General features: G+C 34.2%; 1 protein-coding gene across 2 annotated transcripts in view; it reads left to right on the top strand.

The window, feature by feature from the left end:
- LOC139513850 (galactosylgalactosylxylosylprotein 3-beta-glucuronosyltransferase 1-like) overlaps window positions 1-23,520 on the top strand; it is a 35,377-nt gene that overhangs the window by 6,317 nt on the left and 5,540 nt on the right. For both annotated transcript variants that reach the window (XM_071302703.1, XM_071302704.1), the window contains exon 4: window positions 14,372-14,458. In XM_071302703.1, the coding sequence (XP_071158804.1) occupies window positions 14,372-14,458 (87 nt within the window). The remainder of the gene's footprint in view (window positions 1-14,371; window positions 14,459-23,520) is intronic.

The following is a 23,520-nucleotide window of genomic DNA, read 5'->3' as shown; positions in this document are numbered from 1 at the left end:
GTACATTTAAGAGATTTAAAACTATGTCATCTACCACTCAGTCCACACCGACAACAATGTCGGGTGAAAAAGATAAAATCAAAAATACGCCCAGTAAACCAGAGCCTATTACATCTACACCTATTGCAACTTCATCTATTAAACCACACCATGAGCAGAAACGAAAGCGTGAAGCATTGTCTTCCGATTCTTCTGCAGATTCTTTCGTCCTTGATCTTGATTCAGAACAAATAAAAGTCAAAATTCAGAGGATAATCCAAGAATCCGTTAATGTGGCTACAGAAGCAGCTATCCAAGCTGCCAAAAAAACTATTCAAACTGGTCTCGAATCCATTTTTAGTCACAGAATTGACATCTTAGAAAGCATGATCTTTGACTTAGAAAAGAACTACGATAAACAACTTAAATGGAATAGTAAACTTTCGAAAGATCTCGTCGATCTACTAAACGACAATAAAGCTAAAACATTGAAGATATCCACACTTCATTCAGAGCTGAACATGGTACCTAAAGACTTAAAACAACATCGTTTCCAAATAAATGAAACTGCTCAATATACAAGAAAAAACACCGTGAGAATATTTGGAATTGTACAAACAGAGGAGAAAGAAAATACTCATGATGTCGTTCAAAAACTATTGAAAGAAAAGCTCTCTCTTGATAACATTGACATCGAAATTGCACACAGAATAGGTCCGGTCAAAGATTCTGATAAAAAAATGTTAACACCAGAAGACCAATCATCTGCAAAATGCTCCGTAGAACTGATAAAATCAAAGTCATAGCATCCCGTCGTAAACTTAAAGGCCAAAAAGTTTCTATTAGTGATGAACTTACTAAACTAAACTTTGAACTTTTAAAAAGTCTACAGGAACATGAGCTTATAGATCAAGCTTGGTCTTACAATGGTAAAATCTTTGCTAAACACAAAAACAATGATATCAAAAGAATAATTGACATTGCTGATGTTAGTAGAGTCTTCGTAAGCTGATCTATTTACTGAAATCACATGTAGTACTGCTGAAAAACTTGTTGTTTCTCGTGAGTTGATGCATTTTCTTTATAATATATATACATATAACCTTATTTATGTTGATTCATGTAACCGATTATTTTTATATTTGTATAAATATATATCCTGAATTGTAACATTGTTTTACTAATCTCATGAGCAACAGATTCCCATGGTTTGCTTCAGTTTCTTTTTTTGGGGGGGAAATATATCACTTAATAAAATCTAAAAAAGAAACGGATATTAATAAATATAAGAAACAAAGGAATAAAGTGAATAATATGAAAAAAGAAGCGAAAGAAAATTTTGAGAAAAACTTGGAAAATATAATACTAGATAACGCTTCAGATTCTAAGACTTATTGGAAAATTATGAAGATGCTTATTAAGCCAAATAGAGGATCTAATAACATACCCCCATTAAAAAATATTCTTAATGATGATCGTTTTGAGGAGTTCGCCGATAGAGACGACGAGAAATGCGACATTCTAAATAAGTATTTTTGTTTCATTTCATCGCTAGCAGATGTTGATGCCCAATTACCCGATTTCGACAAAAAAACTAACAATTTATTGAATGATATAGTGATTAGTACTAGTGAAATTGTTGATATCATAAAAACTATAAATCCAAAAAAAGCGTCAGGCCCGGATGTCATTAGTCATAAGATGCTTAAAATTTGTCCCGAAAAAATTGCAATTCCATTATGTATTATATTTAATAAATCCTTGCATCAGTGCAAATATCCTTCCAGCTGGAAAATTACAAATGTTATAGCCTTATTTAAAAAGGGGGATAGTTCATTACCTTCCAATTATAGACCTATATCACTCATAAGTTGCATAGGCAAAGTCATGGAACGTGTTGTATATAAATATGTTTACAACCACTTACAAAGATTTAAATTAATTTATGAGTATCAATCGGGTTTTCTTCCTAAATGTTCAACGGTTCACCAACTGTTAGAAATATATAATTGCATATTGAACTCACTTGGAAAGAAAGAGATAAGTTGTTTTGTTTTTTGCGATTTCTCTAGAGCCTTTGATAAAGTTTGGCATGATGGTTTATTACATAAAATGAAGGCTTATGGTATAAATGGAAATCTGTTAAAATGGTTTAGAAGCTACTTAAGTGATAGAAAACAAAGGGTGGTTATCAAGCAATCTTCTTCAAAACTTTGCAGTATTTCAGCTGGAGTTCCTCAAGGGTCGGTCCTTGGACCATTACTTTTTATAATATATATTAATGATATTGCAGAAAGACTTATTTCTCTGTGCAGACTCTTCGCAGATGACGCATCGTTCAGCTGTGCGGATCGTGATGCTTTTCAGATAGAAACTGTGATAAACCATGATCTAGAAAAGCTGAACGAATGGTCCAAAAAATGGTTAATGTCTTTTAATCCAGATAAAACAGAAATTATGTTATTTTCTAATGTTGAAACCCCAGAAATGAACTTTATATTCAATGATAAAAATATACCTATTACAAATATTCATAAACATTTAGGGGTTACATTTAGCAATGATGCTAAATGGAATGCCCACGTTGATAATATTATCTTAAGCACGTCTAAACATATAAATATGCTAAGGAAGTTGAAATATAAACTGAGCAGGAAAAATTTAGAAAAACTCTATTTAGTTTTTATAAGACCTTTATTTGAGTATGCAAGTGAGGTTTGGGATAATATTGGGGTAGGTTATGTCAATAAACTGGAGCAATTACAGCTCCAAGCTGCTAGGATAGTTACGGGGTTACCTATATTCACAAGCTCAAGGATTATTTATGAAGAACTTGGATGGGAAACATTAGCTGAAAGAAGAGAGAGAAGAAAAATCCAAATGTTTTATAATATTCAAAATAATAATGTTCCAGAATATTTGTCAAATTTAATTCCCCAAAAAATACAAAGTATGACGGTCTATCCTCTACGTAATGGAAATGACATCATTATTCCATTCTGCAGACTAGCATTAACTAATGATTCTTTTATTCCATCAACCATATGTCTTTGGAATAATCTTGAGGATTCAACTCGTGATGTGGAATCAATTAATAAATTTAAAACTGAACTAAAAAACCGTTATCCTCAGAGTAATATATTTGTACCGAAGCAATATGAATTTGGAAATCGAAAATTGAATATAATTCTCACCCAACTTCGATGTTTTGCATCATCCTTGAACTATGATCTATATAGGGTCAATATTATTTCTGACCCTTCCTGCCGCTGTGGTGTTAATCGTGAAGATTCCTATCATTTCTTTTTTAAATGTATATTATATTCAGACATACGAAATAAAATGTATGAAAGTCTGCGCTGGCTTCCAAATGATTGTAAAATTAACATAGAACTACTTACCTCGGGTAGTTGTCTTCTTTCTCTAGAGCAAAACCAAACCATTTTCAAAAATGTCTTTGAGTTTATTAAAAGTTCGGAAAGATTTCAAATTGTCTAGGTAGCAAACCATGATCGCACACACATCATCATCTAAAGTTCTTTTCTCCTTTTTTGTCTTTTTTATTTTTTCGTTTTTTTTTTTTTTTTGTTTTTTTTTATTATTATTTGTTTTTTTGTTGTTGTTTTTTTTTTTTTTTTTTTTTTTTTTTTTTTTTTTGTGTTTCTGTTTTCTAAATAATGATTTATATATTTTTATTTTTAATTTTTTTTCTGTATTATTATTGTTTTCTTTTTCTTCAATTATCCGTCTTTTGATCCATATTTATATATATATTTACTAAATAGATATACCATTCTATACATGCATGCTCATACATATATTTTTGTATTATATTGCTATAAATGTTAAATGGAGAAGACTTCATAAGTCTGTTTGACTTGTGTCTTATCCAATTTGTACTTTAACAAATAAAATATGTTTAAACTATAAACTTAATAGTTAAGTTTACAGCAATAAACCTCTTAATCTGTAATTATCAGTGTTATTAATTTTTTATTTTTTTTTCTGATCCTTTTTAGTTTAAGTTTTAATGATCCTCTTTTTTTTAGTCTTTTTTTTAGTCTTGATAATAACCAAATCTCAAATTATTTAAGGCATATAAAGTATGTTGCCAAATTTATAATGCTTAATTGTTTATTGTGTGCATTGGATATCCGTTTGCCTGTATTCATTTCTTTTAATTTTTTTTTTTTTTTTTTTTTTTTTAATTTTTTTTTTCGCTATGTGTACCCTGTTTGTATTTTTTTGTCAACTTGTATCACTGTGTATCATCGCCACCGGAAATTGGGTACTAACGAAGCGGAGAGAAATAGAAAAAAAAGTAAACAAGTTAAGAATTCATCCAATTTAAAGCATTTCTACTCATTTGATGAGGATGCCGCTTAAGAATTGATTTTCTGATATATAATTCTTTAAATTATTAAGCCGATAAGTACAAAATTAATACAAGATTTTGTGTAATACTCCAAAACTTGCCACTTAGTACCGGAAAATTTCGAGGTCGATCGTCCTCTGTCGCCCCATTCTGAAGATATTGAACTGTTTTTCATTATTTTTCCAAACACGTTTTTAGATTATTATAGTGTGGCATCATATTTACTGAAATTTGTTGTCAAAAAGATGTATTTTAAAGAATATAGACCATAAGAAATAAAGTCTAGTGTACGGCAACTTGCTCGTGTTGACAAATTTACTGTATGGCAACTTGTTTTCAACTGTATGGCAACTTGCTAATTATAGAATAGTTATTTACCGTCCTTTCAAAGAAAATGAAGTATTAAGTTCAAATATTTAAGGGGGGGTGGGGTACCCTTTTATGTTCAACTGTTTTTGTCCTTTTCAAGGTTTTAATTTGTTTTAAATTGTTATTTCACTGATAAATTTTAAAAACTGTTAACTGTTTTTAACCCACTGTTTGTAATCTGTTTTGTTAAAATTTGCAATGTTGTTAACTGTTTATTTGTTAACTGTTATTTACAAGAATCACATTAAAATTTGCTGTCCATCTCTGTTGCTTTCACAAAGGAGTGACAAACAGCATATATGTAACTGTACATATCTTTAAAAAATATTTGAGTATAGTAAATCCTTGATAAAATTGAGAATGGAAATGAGGAAAATGTCAGATAAACAGATGCCCGACCAAATATATAGAAGAAACAACCCAATGCAACGAGACAATTATGCACTAGAGTGTGGTGTTAATTCACAGATAGGACAAAAAACTTAGAATTAACACTCATAATTTTTAAACACCCTCTTTCCCTTCCTTCCTAATAAATAAGGCTTACTATTTGAGTTATGCATGTGTATATTTATGGAAAGAGAATCGTCCATAAATTTGATTTCCAATAGTAATAATGGTGAAATATAATCTCTTTTTTTTGTAACCATGGCAACAACCAGCATTTATTTGATACCAAATATTGCAAAATAGGGGGTTGAACATGTCACAAAGATCTCAAAAATTTGGTCCGAAGGAAAATTTCAATCAATAAGAGTGATACCTTTCCTGAAACCATAGACATATATCTATCAAAAGGTAAAAAAAAAAAATCATATGCATTTCTGCTGTTTTTTCCATAAAATTGAATTGAAGGATATACTATTATCCAAATATCCAAAATCAATTCAATTGTACAAAAACTTTCATATTTAGAAAATTCACCATGGCTATAATGCGAAACTAAACTTGTACTTGTGTATTGATATACCTGAAGCTGTCTCCTAAGTGAGCAATCATTTATTTTTTTGTTCTTGAAACATATAAATGAACCAAAATTTAAAAAATGAAATAAATACAAGACTATATACAAATGTAGCAAAGGTTACGGACATGCAGGTGCAACAAATGCGGCAGTGTTAAACATGTTTAGGGATATCTCATGCCCCTCTTTATACGTCTAACCAATGTAGTTATATCTGGCTTCTATTTGTAATGTATCCAAAACGTTAAAAGGAAAGGCCACTTCTTATCCAGCTGAAACCCTGGTCAGTCCTATGATGAAAATAATTGAGATGTATATGAAATGTTTGATAAGTTATATTGACTCAGAGTACCTGGACGGAATTGTGAAAAATAAAGTACCTTTTCAATTTGCAATTCGTAAAATAACTGAACAGTGTGGCCTGGTAGAAGAGGCCGAAAAATGAGGACTTGGTTCTCAAATTGATGTCAAATTGCTAGTCTAAGACTTCAGAAATGTAAAGATGGAGATTTTTATTTCAGCTCACAGTTCTTAATTAGGACTTGGAGATGTAATTCCTTTTAATAAAATCATGTAAGCAATGAGTCGTATGAAAAACCCTGACTGAGATGTAACCATAATTTATAAGAGCCCCGCCCTATAGTATTCACTCATTCTGTGTGTTTTACTTTCCTACGTCATGACGATAACCCAAGTTGCTACGACTGATTGACATAAAACATTTACTCAACAATATACATAACCAGAAGAAGCTTCCCTTTTGCTTTTTGAAGCATTTTCGATTATTCATGACATAGTCCTTTTTCTTGGAGTCAATCACTCCGTCTGTTTTTCCATCCGTTCAATTGTCTGTCCATGTGTCAATAAAAAATATGGTACTTGCGTGTGTCTTCTGAAAATTAGTCAGCTTTATATAAGATTCCTTATGGAGCTTGGCATTTCTGCGACTTTGTACAGTGGTTTTCAAACTTTTGTATACATTGAAAATATATGCACTTCCCCTTTTCATTGCTTTTGAGTTCGTTTGGAAAAAGTAAATTAAAGTTGCTGTTAACTCTTATCAGCATTTAAAATTTGTTGTTAACAGTTTTTGCCAAAATCGAGGTGTTGTTAACATGTTAACGGAACCCCCCCCCCCCCCCCCCCCATCTAATTATGCATTAGATAAAATGCATTAGATAGAAATACCATTTGCTTCACAGCATTTAAGATGTATACAAATTATATATTTTCAAAAAGAAACAGACAAGAAAATTAATTCGAAATGCAATTCACGATTTTTTTCTCCTTACTTTCGATGAAAACAAAGTATTTTCTTAATTTTGTCTGTCCGAATTTTCGATCCTGTGGTTCGGTGATTTTCGTTGCTTCATCTCTATCTTATTTGTTGTTTTCATAAATTGTTTCAGTGTTACACTGTATATAAGTAAGGCCGTTAGTTTTCTTGTTGAGTCCTTCCACATTTTTCTGTCAGTGCTTTTTATAGCCGACTACAAGCTGAGACTACAAGCTGAGACTACTATAACTGTTATAGTAGTCTCAGCTATATAAGGTACGAGTTTTCGTAGGAGTTTTCGTAGGAGTTTTCGTTGTTGAAGGCCGTACGATAGCATATACTTTATTTTATCCTGATGGATAGTTATCTTATTTGCTATCATACCACATCTCCACTGTTTTTTTAAAGCTAGCACCAACAAACGATGAATGGACGGTTTATTTTATTGAATTTACACTAAAACAAAAAGACAACAGTCGCTAGTAGTATAACGATATATAAATGTATTTAGGATAATATGGTTGAAAAAACCTTTTTGTACAAAATCGAAAAGCGGTACGCAACAGAGGCCTTCTGAACTGAATTAACGGCATGTATTTAATAATATTTGATAAGTTAGACATTTTGTATATTTATAAGCCTGTAAAGCTTTGATATCAACAAAATATCGTCACTTGATTTTATCTAAACAGTGATTAATTTCCTCTTAAAAATATGATATATTGCAAGACGCCGTACACACAAAAGTTGTTATTTTGCAATTCGCCGTACAACGTCCTGCAATTCGCCGTACAACAAACAAACAATGTTTTTGTCCATATTCTTTAAAAAACATGTTTTTGACAACAAATTTCAGTAAATATAATGCCACACTATAATAATCTAAAAATGTGTCTAGAAAAATAATGAAAAACAGTTCAATATCTTGAGAATGGAGCGACAGAGGACGATCGACCTCGAAATTTTCCGGTACTAAGTGGCAAGTTTTGGGGTATTACACAAAATCTTGAATTAATTTTGTTCTTATCGGCCTAATAATTTAAAGAATTATATATCAGAAAATCATTTCTTAAGCGGCACCCTCATCAAATGAGTGGAAATGCTTTAAATTGGATGAATTCTTAACTTGTTTACTTTTTTTTCTATTTCTCTCCGCTTCGTTAGTACCCAATTTCCGGTGGCGATGATACACAGTGTGTATTATATTGTTTGTTTATGTATACGTTTTGCTCAGTGATCCATAATCCCGCAACATTCCACTTGCTTACCTATGATCGGAGTTGATCAGTATAGAGCGTGTATCGGTCGATTTCATAATACTATTGTATCAAAGCAATTACGAATAAACAGTTCTCACTTTTTGAATAGCACCTTGTCACACTCTCGTTACGTGTACGTCTTTTGTTCAGTTATTACTGTTCTTTCATTTTCTGTTTCACTACACAAGCTAGCAATGATGATATTTTTGTTACTAGTCACATCGTGAACTATTCATCCTAATCCGGGTCCGTCCGGGGATCTATCTGTATGTCACTTAAATGCACGTAGTTTATATTCTTTTGATACCGTATTAAAGTCCAACCGAACTAAGCTAGATGAAATTGAGTTCGTCCTGTGGAACGAACTCCAATATGTGATGTGATCTGTAGAAGTGAAACTTGGTTAAAATCAGATATATCATTTGAAGATATTAAGATTGATAATTATAATACTTACAGGCGAGATAGGGCTGACGGGTTTGGTTACGGTGATGTAGCCATATATGTTTCCGACCGACTATATTCTATGCGCCGTCAGGAGTTAGAAATACAGGGTCTCGAATTCTTATGCATTGAAGTCAAAACCAAGGATAAGTCTATCCTTGTTAGTGTTTGTTACCGACCGCCGAATGTAACGGCAAATGAACGTAAAAAATTCACTGATAGCTTTACTGCAGTCATTGAAAATATGAAATCACACAGCCCAGATGTGTGCCTGATTCTAGGGGACTTCAACGACCGGTGTGTTTCATGGTTTGATAGTCATAGTCACAGCGAGCTCGGTCTAACTCTTTTTAATCTGGCCCATAGGTATGGTCTATCACAATTAATTGATGAACCGACCAGGTATACGGATAGCAATGCGACATTGTTAGACCTTATATTCACTGACAATGAACGTTGTGTAGCGGACTTCGGAGTTGGCCCACCCCAACTTAATCTCGACCATTGCATTATTTTCTGTAAACTATCCCTCAAAGTAAGTAAATCACGTGCCTTTCAGCGTCGTGTTTGGGATTACAAGTCAGCTGATTTTAATAGTCTGAATACCGCATTATTAAACGCTCCCTTTGATTCCGCATATGAAATTTTTGACGATGTAAACGACATTGCTAGTTATACGAGTGATCTTATCACCTCCGGTTGTTCTGAATTCATACCGAATAAAATAGTAACTATTCGTCATAGGGATAAACCATGGATGAATAACGAGGTTAGGCGAGCGATTCCCAAGCGTGATCGTTGCTTCAAAAATATCAACGGACTCGAAGAGACGAAGACAAGTTATATCACATAGTTGCTAGGAGAGAGGTCAATCGCTTAAAACGAGACGCAAAGCAAAGATATGAAATTAATATCATTCGCTCATTTTCTAGAGAAAACCTTAATCCTAGGAAATTTTGGTCCCTTAGTAAATCTGTGTTAGGTTACAATTCAGATAGAACTATCCCCCCTTTAAAAGATAACATGAATCTGATATCTGATGATCTTGAGAAAGCAGAACTCCTTAATTGTTATTTTTCTGCTCAGATGCACTTGGGTCAACATGAAAATGACTTGCCCGCTCTACCGCCATTATCTTTTCTTACAGTAGAGCGTCTTCAGGAGATAGTAGCTGTCGACGAAGATGTTCTTAAATATTTACGCCAATCTAACCCCCATAAGTCATGCGGCCCAGATGATATATCAAACCATATCCTAAAGTACTGTGCTCATTCTCTGTATAAACCACTCACTAAACTCTTTAATTTCTCACTCCATTCTGGAGTATATCCATCTCTCTAAAAAGTATCTAATGTGTGCCCAGTGTGCAAAAATAAAGGCGATAAAAATATGTCTAATTATCGACCAATTGCTCTACTATCATCTGTGTCCAAGATCCTTGAAAAAGTCATCTACAAGGCTATCTATGAGTTCTGTGAATTTAATGACTTACTCATCAGTGAAAATTCGGACTTTAAGAAAAACGATTCAACAGTGAATCAACTAATTACTATTACTCATGAAATTTACAAGTCATTAGATAGCGGTAAAGATGTATGTACAATCTTTTTAGATGTTTCAAAGGACTTTGATAAGGTTTGGCACAAAGGCCTGATTTTCAAACTTAAACAATTTGGCATATGTGGCTCACTTTTGTCTCTTGTAGAGAATTACCTCTCAGGTCGTACTCAAAGAGTCGTTATTAATGGTCAGACATCATCGAGTCAAAACACCTATGCTGGTGTACCCCAGGGCTCTATACTCGGTCCTTTGCTTTTTCTTATATATGTGAATGATATTAAAGATGGAATTGTCAGCAATATCAAACTGTTTGCTGATGATACGTCCCTTGTCAAACAAATTGATGACATCTCTGATTGTTTCCAAACTCTGAACAGTGACCTCGTCACGTTGAACACATGGGCCCAGCAATGGTGTGTAACATTCAATGCAGAAAAAACGGAGTATCTTATTATTTCTAAGAAGAAGCAAATACCACACTACCCTCCATTGATCTTAAATAATGTAAATATAAAGAGAGTTACATGCCATAAACATTTAGGTCTTATCTTGAATGATAAACTTTTTTGGACCGATCATATTGCTGATATTTGTAAGAAATGTCATAATAAACTGAACACTATCTTGAGGATGCGACATATATTACCTAGATTATGCATTGAAAAATTATATAAAACATTTGTTCGTTCATTGCTAGATTATGCAGATGTCATCTATGATAACTGCACTAGCGCCGATTCTGCAAACATTGAACATGTACAGAGACGTGCCTGCATTATATCTACTGGGGCAATCAGGGTCACAAAACATGTCACTTTATTGAAAGAGGTTGGTCTTGAGCTTCTCAAAACACGCCGACAAGTTCATAGACTTACATACTTGTACAAAATTAAAAATCATCTTGTCCCAGATTATCTTTGTAATTTTCATCCATTGTTCCATCATAATACTGAAAACTATAACTTAAGACGACATGCTAACCTGATACCCATCAGGTCAAGAACAGTAGCATACTATAACTCTTTTCTTCTAGCTACGATTAGAGACTGGAATAGTTTGCCAGCTGAACTAATTACAGCAACATCTTTGGCGAGTTTCAAAAGGTTGTTAAAGAAGAATCTCAATTTGTGTAGTAAAAAAATATATTCACGAGGACATGGTTATGAGAAAAAGATTCATACTAGATTACGCTTAGGGCTAAGTGCTCTTAATGACCACTTGTATAAATATAATCTAACATTAAATAGGTTTTGCGATTTCTGCCCAGGTAACTGCATTGAAAGCACTGAGCACTATTTAATTCATTGCGCCCGTTACACGAACTATCGGATTACTCTTCTACTTGGAATTAAGAATCTGCTTTGTCCAGATATAAATATAGCAATGTTGCGGGATCTATGTCCCAACTATCTGAGCAAAATATTAATAGAAGGTAGTGATGATTTGTCTGATGATACTAATTTAGAGTTGTTTGAGCCTAAAAAAGTGTGTGTTTCGTTTTATTAAATCTTCGAACAGATTTTCTCGATAGCTTAAAAACTTTTTTTTGACCTGATTGTGCTCAAAATTGTCTTTCCATAATCACTATTTTATATTACTGAATCATACATGTTTGTTAATTCGTATGCATGTGAGTAAGAATGAGCGAGTGATTGGATGGGTGTGTAGTATTTGTATGTCTTGTCCTGTACATATTGTCTTGTCTTGCGTTTAACATGTTTGTATTCAAAACTTTGATAATTGTGAATCTGTATATATCTATGTTGAGGAGATCCACGCGTAGCCTCTGGCTGTTGGCAATCCTCTTTAAATAAATAAAGAATTAAATTAAGTACATTTAAACAAAAAACCACATGAATACACATTTACACTAATTAACCTGATATAAACCAAGTTATTGACAAAACATAGTTGTTATGGGTGCCACTGTGACCTGGAGAAATTACATAAACCTTTAGGATAGTTCTAGGTCTATGGGAGACAACTCCTGATCAATTTTAATTCCTATATATATATATCTATATACATTTTTTCTTCTATTTTTTTTTCAAACTACAATATTTTCTATAATTTTCTTTCGTTCTTCAAAAAGGGAGTGCAATAAATTAGATAAGTTTGAAGTAACAAACAAATCTTCAGATGAAAGAATCCAAACAAATTTAAGTAACTGACTATTGTCATACTCACAAAGAAGTAAATTACTGACTATCGGCATACTCACAATGAAGAAAGTAACTGGTTATTGGCATAATCACAAAGAAGTAAGTTACTGAATATTGGCATACTCACAAAAGTAAGTTACTGACTATTGGCATACTCACAGAAGTAAGCTACCGACTATTTTCATACTTCCAAAGAAGTAAGTTACTGACTATTGGCATACTCACAAAGAAGTAAGTTACTGACTATTGGCATACTCACAAAGAAGTAAGTTACTGACTATTGGTATACTCACAAAGAAGTAAGTTACTGACTATTGGCATAATCACAAAGAAGTAAGTTACTGAATATTGGCATACTCACAAAAGTAAGTTACTGACTATTGGCATACTCACAATTAAGAAAGTAACTGACTATTGGCATAATCACAAAGAAGTAAGTTACTGACTATGGGCATACACATAAAGAGGTAAGTTACTGACTATGGGCATACTCTCAAAGAAGTAAGTTACTGACTATTGGCATAATCACAGAAGTAAGCTACCGACTATTGCCATACTTACAAAGAAGTAAGTTACTGACTATTGGTATACTCACAAATAAGTAAGTTACTGACTATCGACATACTCACAAAAAAGAAGTAAGTTACTGACTATTGGCATAATCGCAGAAGTAAGTTACTGACTATTGGCATACTCACAAAGAAGAAAGGTACTGACTCTTGGCATACTCACAAAGAAGTAAGTTACTGACTATTGGCATACTGACAAAAATGTAAGTTACTGACTATTGGCATACTCACAAAGAAGTAAGTTACTGACTATTGGCATACTCACAAATAAGTAAGTTACTGACTATTGGCATTATCACAGAAGTAAGTTACTGACTATTGGCATACTCACAAAGAAGTAAGCTACTGACTATTGGCATACTCACAAAGAAGTAAGTTACCGACTATTGACATACTCACAGAAGTAAGTTACTGACTATTGGCATACTCACAAAGAAGTAAGTAACTGACTATTGGCATACTGACAAAGAAGTTAGTTACTGACTATTGGCATACTGACAAAGAAGTAAGTAACTGACTATTGGCATACTCACAAAGAAGTAAGTTACTGACTATTGGCATACTCACAAAGAAGTAAGTTACTGATTATTGGCATACTCACAGAAGTAAGTTACTGACTATTGACATACTCACAAACAAGTAAATTACTGACTATTGGCATACTCACAGAAGTAAGTTACTGACTATTGGTATACTTACAAAGAAGTAAGTTACTGGCTATTGGTATACTCACAAAGGAGTAGGTTACTGATCATTGGCATAATCACAAAAGCAAAATGTCAGTTATATTGTTTGAAAACTCACAAATTTAGGAATTGTTAATTACACATGTCCTTATGGTTGTATTGTTTAAGAATATTATAATGTTTTTATTCAATCATGGCCATAAAATATGCTGCCAAAAATGTATCCCAAGGAACTTAATTTGAATAAATCATATATAAACCATACTCTTCTCCCCTAGATTTTAATTCCTTTTTCAAAAGAAAAAAACTGAATACAAAAATTTATGACAACACGGACAATTTTTCATTCATTGATGTTAATTTCCATTTTTTTTTACTTGTATCTGTAGAAAACGTATAAACAGTGTTTTTTATGGGGATATAATTCGCCAATTGAGATACGATCCGTGGAAACATGTAACCCCGCTATATTTGGTATTTGCCAGTCCCAATATATATCATTTTTTGTTTTTGTTTATATTTTACATACATTTGTTTGAAATGTTTTCTATTTGTCAGGTCGGGGCCTATTATAGTTTGTTATACGATATTAGTTTCCTCATAAATGAAGGCCATATCTTGAACTATAGTTCCTAACTGTGACATGAGTTGATCTCTGATGAAAAGTTTTCTCATTGATAATTGGCAACCATATTACCTCTAACTATTTCAAAACACGTCTTTTTTAGATGAGATACACAAAAAAGATTTCAGTATGGCCCGTGGGATTTGTTTCTGAAAAGAAATATCAGACACCAATCCTCGAAAATGGAAAGGTTTGTTTTATGGAATAAGAAGGATAATGATTTATGCAGACACACACGATGATTCGAGAACAATAATAAAGTAAAATGTGATATGATTGCCAATGAGACAACTCTCTACAAGAGACCAAATGACACAGAAATTAACAAGTAAAGGTCACCGTACGGCCTCAATAATTAGCAAAACCCATACCGCATAGTCACATTAACAAACAACAACCACTGAGTTACAGGCTCCTGACTTTGGACAGACACATACACAGGCGCGGATCCAGAAGGGGGGGGGGGGGGGGTTCTGGGGGTTGAAACCCCCTCTTTTTTTGGCCAATCAATGCATTTGAATGGGGACCTGAAGTTGGACCCCCCCCCCTTTTGTCCTGGGTTAGGAACCCCCCCCCCCCCCTTTTTAAAATGGCTGGATCCGCCCCTGCATACATACAGAATGTGGCGGGGTTAAACATGTTAGCGGGATCCCAAACCTCCCTTACATGAAACAGTGTAACAGTACAACATACAAACGAACTATACAAATCAGTTGAAAAAGGCTTAACTCATCAGATTTATACGAAACGAAATACATCTAACAAAAACACAGAGTGGACGTGGCCGGGTACTTGTATATCCCAACAACAAAAAGACCCTTAGTGCCAATAACAACTAATAAAGAAAATCATGCATCTAAGACTAAATTATCAATCAGACGTCATAAACAGTCAGAGAAAAACATTACCTTGTGTAATGCCAAGATACAGGTATCGACAGATTGTAGATCCATGCATGTATATATGTATATAGCAACTATATTTAGTATGCTTTTGATTTACTGATAACAAAATTAATATTAATACCAATAAAAGCAATATCCAATGATCTAATTACAATGTTGAATTGGAAATCTGTTTAAGTTTATGTATACTTTGATAGTGCATATACATCATACTGCAGCATTTAACCTTATGTACGCTATATGCAAAATAAGAAGGAAAAAAACTACGGATCGACAACGTCATGACGTACGCATTTTTTTTTTAATCTTCTTGGTGCTTTTGAGAGTAAAATGAGCATATTATTCCACAGCCCAGCCGATTTATTTTGTCTAAATAAGGGTTACAAATTAATTCCACATTTCAAGTTCAAATAGAGACAATTTGCTGTCTCTGTTTTGATAAGACTGCTTCTAACAACCATCATTGGGTAAATAAAATTGACAGTATGTCTTTCAATACGATGTGTCTTTTGGTCCTTTCTGGGATCAAAATTTGGTAAACATTACATCGGGATATCGCGTATTGAGCAGTTCTTTGATTATCCAATTACGTGTTTATACGTTTGTATATGTGTTTGTGTGTTTAATAATCCAAAATATGGCATCATCTGTATCTGTATGGGTACGTCGTGGTTATAAATACTGACTTTTATACAACGGGGAGATGGCGTCGTCGATTTGTTCACGTTTCGTGAGAGCAGATTTAAGCTCTCTACACATGTTGCGCGCTTAATTGTGTCTTCTCGGTGGTTCTGTTATTTATTGTGGACACTAGAATGAATTTGAATGTTGCTGTGTTTTACTGGTAGGAATCACCCCCTCAACCACCTGGCACAAACATATAAGTTTTTGTAATTTGGCTTGTGCATTATGCTTGGAGTTCTAATTTGGTTAGCATGTTTTACGCAGTCATCTTCTCATGGTTTGTAGTTGCCGGTTATGAAGCGTGCTGCTTGCCACTGTATTTTTTCCAGCTTGTTCGAATCAGCTTCACTGTAGGGGTCCCATACTTTTGCTAAATATCCCATAGTTGACCGTACTAGAAAAATGTAAGTTGTCTTACATTCATGTTGACAGTACCGTAGTTACTTCTGAGGAAGACTATGGTTAATTATGCTCTGTTTGCAACATTTGTAAATGCGTGCTCCACTTCAGATTTTCTCGGTACCGGCACTGCTAGGTATTGGTTGTTCTGGACTTATGGGGCAGTTGGTTGTAAAAAATCTATGGCTTTTGTTTTTGATGCCTATGATGTAGAATTTTGTAAGCGTTAAATCGCATACCCCATTTATTTGCCCAATCTTGAAGTTCTAGTTTTGCTATTTCTTCTTTCAGTAGTTTGTGGTCTTTCTCTGTTTTGAACAGCCGTACAGATGATTGGACAGTGTCTTGGAGGTCATTTATGTGACAAAAAGAGTAATGATCCAAGGACTGTTCCTTGTGGAACCCATGAGTCCAATTTTACTTGTTCAGACTGTTCTCCCCCTTCTACTGCTTTCATCGCAATTTTTTGAAAGTAAGTTGTTTTGCGGTACAATGTCAAAAGCTTTGAGAAAATACAGGATTGCAATGTCAGTTTGAGGGGTTTTCTTTTATGTTTTGGCAATTGACAGTTTGTACTCTCAGTTTCTTTTTTCCATTCAAGTTAAATATACTATTACTTTGCGTTCTACTTCTATTACTCTAATTTTTGGAGCTGTTTTCGCTCAGGATTGTGGTTTGAGTCTTGGACTGCTTGTCTTTAGATGGCGAAATAATAATGCTTGATGACACAGATTCGAATGAGATTTCATATGTGAGTGGTTGGTAGTAATTTGATGTGTTCAGTTCGTAGTTGTGAAATGTAAAAGATGACAGTTTTTGGTGGGATTCGTGTTGCTAAGTCGACTTTATTTTTCTATGTTATGTTTATATACTTTTGTTTATCAGTTGGTCATTTTCTTTTTTATCAATGGCGTTGTCCGTTTGTTTTTGATTTCCTCTGGTATCTTTTGGTCCCTCTTTTATTCTCCCGAGTTTGCAACAAAGTCGTTGTATGTTTGATCTTTGAAGGAGTTCATAGTCAACTACAATAACATGATATATGATGCCATATGTCACATTAATCACACAAAAAAGCATTGCACTTCCATGTTACTAGATGGTCACATAGTCCACATGGGTATACGCTTTGTTGTTCAACTCTAGATCGAGTGTTTAGTTCTATATCGCCCCCTAGTATAAGTAATAATAATGTGATGTTTTGTTTCACATTTGATTTTGTTATATTGTGATCGGTTTTCTGCTTGCTGGTGACATATTTTTATCTAATACACACAGATGAGTAATTGTTGTTTTTCCCATGTTTAAGGATTTTCTTATTCCAGGCATAGATTACCTTAGCCGTATTTGGTACAACTTTTTGGAATTTTGGATCCTCAATGCTCTTCAACTTTGTACTTGTTTGGCTTTATAAATATTTTGATATGAGCGTCACTGATGAGTCTTATGTAGACGAAACGCACGTCTGGCGTACAAAATTATAATCCTGGTACCTTTGATAACTATTTACACCACTGGGTCGATGCCACTGCTGGTGGACGTTTCGTCCCCGAGGGTATCACCAGCCCAGTAGTCAACACTTCGGTGTTGACATGAATATCAATAATGTGGTCATTTTTATAAATTTCCTGTTTCCCAAACTTTAAATTTTTGAAAAAACTAAGGATCTTCTTATTCCAGGCATAGATTACCTTAGCCGTATTTGGCACAACTTTTTGGAATTTTGGATCCTCAATGCTCTTCAACTTTGTACTTGTTTGGCTTTATAAATATTTTGATATGAGCGTCACTGATGAGTCTTATGTAGACGAAACGCGCGTCTGGCGTACAAAATTATAATCCTGGTACTTTGATAACTATTTGCTAGTTGTCAAGTTTATCCAATGTTGTACTGTAAGCTTGGTAATAGTATGATGTTGATTACATTCATGATGATATTACATTCTCCTGATTTTGTTGTTGATAATAAGGATGATTGGGTTTATCGTCCTGGTATAGAACATGCTGACCAGAGATTTAGAACACTTGTCTATATACCAAATCTTAATTGGCATCTGATTCAAAAAAAGTTTAGCAATTGTGAACTTTCCATTTCTAAGGAGCAACATTCCAGCAGCACCTGCATACGGGGTAATTTCTACCAATTGATACGATATTCCCGTGCTTGCATTTCCTATCACGATTTTCTTGATAGAGGGTTTCTGCTCACAAGGAAGCTATTAAACCAAGAGTTCCAAATTGTGAAGTTGAAATCATCCCTTCGTAAATTTTACGGACGCCATCACGAGTTGGTGGACCGTTATGGAATAAACGTTTAACAAATGATATCGGATATGTTCCTAACGTCGTCGCTAGAATTTTCTTCCCTTTCATGAATGTGACCTACCGAATTAGACTATTTACCGGATTTGTTATAACATAAGCAACACCTAGTGTGTCACATGTGGAGCAGGATCTGCTTACCCTTCCGGAGCACCTGAGACTACCCTTAGTTTTTGGTGGGGTTCGTGTTGTTAATTCTTTTATTTTTTATGTTGTGTCATGTGTTCTATTCTTTGTCTGTTTGTCTTCTTTCATTTTAGCCAGGCGTTGTCAGTTTATTTTCGATTTATGAGTTTTACTGTCCCTCTGGTATCTTTCGTGCCTCTTTTAGTATTTAAATATGTAACTGTATGTAATGATATTATGCCTTTCTACCTCAGGAATAGATAACATTAGCTTTATTTGGCAAAACTTTTAGGAATTTTGGTCCTCAATATCCTTCATCTCCGTACTGTTTTTTGGCCTTATAAACCTTTTTGGATTCGAGCGTCACTGATGAGTCTTTTGTAAACTAAATGCGCGTGTGACGTAAATATAAAATTTAATCCTGATGTCTATGATGAGTTTATTTGCAACAACTGGATCGATGCCACTGCTGGTGGAGTTTTAATTCCCAGAGGGTATCACCAGCCCAGTAGTCAGCATTTTTATGCTGACATGAATTATCATTGATATGGTCATATTTATGAATAAACGGTTTACAAAAAGTTTTTTTTTTTAAATAAGTCTTTAAATATGTAACTGTATGTAATGATATTATGCTTTTCTACCTCAGGAATAGATAACATTAGCTGTATTTGGCAAAACTTTTAGGAATTTTGGTCCTCAATGTCCTTCATCTTCGTACTGTTTTTTGGCCTTATAAACCTTTTTGGATTCGAGCGTCACTGAGGAGTCTTTTGTAAACTAAATTTGCAACAACTGGGTCGACGCCACTGCTGGTGGAGTTTTAATTCTCCGAGGGTATGACCAGCCCAGTAGTCAGCATTTTTATGCTGACATGAATTATCATTGATATGGTCATATTTATAAATAAACGGTTTACAAAAAGTTTTATTTTTTTTTTAAATAAGGCTTTTCTACCTCAGGAAAAGATAATATAAGCTGTATTTGGCAAAACTTTTAGGAATTTTTGGTCTTCAATGCTCTTCATCTTCGTACCTTTTTTTGGGCCTGATTAACTTTTTTGGATTCTAGCGTCACTGATCAGTCTTTTGTAGACGAAATGCGGGTCTGACATAAATAAAAAAATTAATCCTGATGTCTAATAATGAGTTTAATTGATACAACTGGATCGATGCCACTGCTGGTGGAGTTTTAATTCCCCAAGGGTATCTCCAGCCCAGAAGTCAGCATTTTTGTGCTGACATGAATTATCATTGATATGGTCATTTTTATAAATAAACTGTTTGCAAACAGTTTTAATTTTAAAAATAATAAGGCTTTTCTACCTCAGGAATAGATAATATAAGCTGCATTTGACAAAACTTTTTGGAACTTTGGTCCTCAATGCTCTTCATCTTCGTACCTTTTTCTTTGGCCTTGTTAACTGTTTTGGATTCTAGCGTCACTGATGAGTCTTATGTAGACGAAACGCACGTCTGGCGTACAAAATTATAATCCTGGTACCTTTGATAACTATTTACACCACTGGGTCGATGCCACTGCTGGTGGACGTTTCGTCCCCGAGGGTATCACCGGCCCAGTAGTCAACACTTCGGTGTTGACATGAATATCAATAATGTGGTCATTTTTATAAATTTCCTGTTTCCCAAACTTTAAATTTTTGAAAAAACTAAGGATCTTCTTATTCCAGGCATAGATTACCTTAGCCGTATTTGGCACAACTTTTTGGAATTTTGGATCCTCAATGCTCTTCAACTTTGTACTTGTTTGGCTTTATAAATATTTTGATATGAGCGTCACTGATGAGTCTTATGTAGACGAAACGCGCGTCTGGCGTACAAAATTATAATCCTGGTACTTTGATAACTATTTGCTAGTTGTCAAGTTTATCCAATGTTGTACTGTAAGCTTGGTAATAGTATGATGTTGATTACATTCATGATGATATTACATTCTCCTGATTTTGTTGTTGATAATAAGGATGATTGGGTTTATCGTCCTGGTATAGAACATGCTGACCAGAGATTTAGAACACTTGTCTATATACCAAATCTTAATTGGCATCTGATTCAAAAAAAGTTTAGCAATTGTGAACTTTCCATTTCTAAGGAGCAACATTCCAGCAGCACCTGCATACGGGGTAATTTCTACCAATTGATACGATATTCCCGTGCTTGCATTTCCTATCACGATTTTCTTGATAGAGGGTTTCTGCTCACAAGGAAGCTATTAAACCAAGAGTTCCAAATGGTGAAGTTGAAATCATCCCTTCGTAAATTTTACGGACGCCATCACGAGTTGGTGGACCGTTATGGAATAAACGTTTAACAAATGATATCGGATATGTTCCTAACGTCGTCGCTAGAATTTTCTTCCCTTTCATGAATGTGACCTACCGAATTAGACTATTTACCGGATTTGTTATAACATAAGCAACACCTAGTGTGTCACATGTGGAGCAGGATCTGCTTACCCTTCCGGAGCACCTGAGACTACCCTTAGTTTTTGGTGGGGTTCGTGTTGTTAATTCTTTTATTTTTTATGTTGTGTCATGTGTTCTATTCTTTGTCTGTTTGTCTTCTTTCATTTTAGCCAGGCGTTGTCAGTTTATTTTCGATTTATGAGTTTTACTGTCCCTCTGGTATCTTTCGTGCCTCTTTTAGTATTTAAATATGTAACTGTATGTAATGATATTATGACTTTCTACCTCAGGAATAGATAACATTAGCTTTATTTGGCAAAACTTTTAGGAATTTTGGTCCTCAATATCCTTCATCTCCGTACTGTTTTTTGGCCTTATAAACCTTTTTGGATTCGAGCGTCACTGATGAGTCTTTTGTAAACTAAATGCGCGTGTGACGTAAATATAAAATTTAATCCTGATGTCTATGATGAGTTTATTTGCAACAACTGGATCGATGCCACTGCTGGTGGAGTTTTAATTCCCAGAGGGTATCACCAGCCCAGTAGTCAGCATTTTTATGCTGACATGAATTATCATTGATATGGTCATATTTATGAATAAACGGTTTACAAAAAGTTTTTTTTTTTAAATAAGTCTTTAAATATGTAACTGTATGTAATGATATTATGCTTTTCTACCTCAGGAATAGATAACATTAGCTGTATTTGGCAAAACTTTTAGGAATTTTGGTCCTCAATGTCCTTCATCTTCGTACTGTTTTTTGGCCTTATAAACCTTTTTGGATTCGAGCGTCACTGAGGAGTCTTTTGTAAACTAAATTTGCAACAACTGGGTCGACGCCACTGCTGGTGGAGTTTTAATTCTCCGAGGGTATGACCAGCCCAGTAGTCAGCATTTTTATGCTGACATGAATTATCATTGATATGGTCATATTTATAAATAAACGGTTTACAAAAAGTTTTATTTTTTTTAAATAAGGCTTTTCTACCTCAGGAAAAGATAATATAAGCTGTATTTGGCAAAATTTTTAGGAATTTTTGGTCTTCAATGCTCTTCATCTTCGTACCTTTTTTTGGGCCTGATTAACTTTTTTGGATTCTAGCGTCACTGATCAGTCTTTTGTAGACGAAATGCGGGTCTGACATAAATAAAAAAATTAATCCTGATGTCTAATAATGAGTTTAATTGATACAACTGGATCGATGCCACTGCTGGTGGAGTTTTAATTCCCCAAGGGTATCTCCAGCCCAGAAGTCAGCATTTTTGTGCTGACATGAATTATCATTGATATGGTCATTTTTATAAATAAACTGTTTGCAAACAGTTTTAATTTTAAAAATAATAAGGCTTTTCTACCTCAGGAATAGATAATATAAGCTGCATTTGACAAAACTTTTTGGAACTTTGGTCCTCAATGCTCTTCATCTTCGTACCTTTTTCTTTGGCCTTGTTAACTGTTTTGGATTCTAGCGTCACTGATGAGTCTTATGTAGACGAAACGCACGTCTGGCGTACAAAATTATAATCCTGGTACCTTTGATAACTATTTACACCACTGGGTCGATGCCACTGCTGGTGGACGTTTCGTCCCCGAGGGTATCACCGGCCCAGTAGTCAACACTTCGGTGTTGACATGAATATCAATAATGTGGTCATTTTTATAAATTTCCTGTTTCCCAAACTTTAAATTTTTGAAAAAACTAAGGATCTTCTTATTCCAGGCATAGATTACCTTAGCCGTATTTGGCACAACTTTTTGGAATTTTGGATCCTCAATGCTCTTCAACTTTGTACTTGTTTGGCTTTATAAATATTTTGATATGAGCGTCACTGATGAGTCTTATGTAGACGAAACGCGCGTCTGGCGTACAAAATTATAATCCTGGTACTTTGATAACTATTTGCTAGTTGTCAAGTTTATCCAATGTTGTACTGTAAGCTTGGTAATAGTATGATGTTGATTACATTCATGATGATATTACATTCTCCTGATTTTGTTGTTGATAATAAGGATGATTGGGTTTATCGTCCTGGTATAGAACATGCTGACCAGAGATTTAGAACACTTGTCTATATACCAAATCTTAATTGGCATCTGATTCAAAAAAAGTTTAGCAATTGTGAACTTTCCATTTCTAAGGAGCAACATTCCAGCAGCACCTGCATACGGGGTAATTTCTACCAATTGATACGATATTCCCGTGCTTGCATTTCCTATCACGATTTTCTTGATAGAGGGTTTCTGCTCACAAGGAAGCTATTAAACCAAGAGTTCCAAATGGTGAAGTTGAAATCATCCCTTCGTAAATTTTACGGACGCCATCACGAGTTGGTGGACCGTTATGGAATAAACGTTTAACAAATGATATCGGATATGTTCCTAACGTCGTCGCT

The sequence above is a fragment of the Mytilus edulis genome, chromosome 2 (genome assembly GCF_963676685.1).
Source record: "Mytilus edulis chromosome 2, xbMytEdul2.2, whole genome shotgun sequence".
NCBI lineage: Eukaryota > Metazoa > Mollusca > Bivalvia > Mytilida > Mytilidae > Mytilus > Mytilus edulis.
This window is presented reverse-complemented; position numbering and strand designations above follow the sequence as displayed.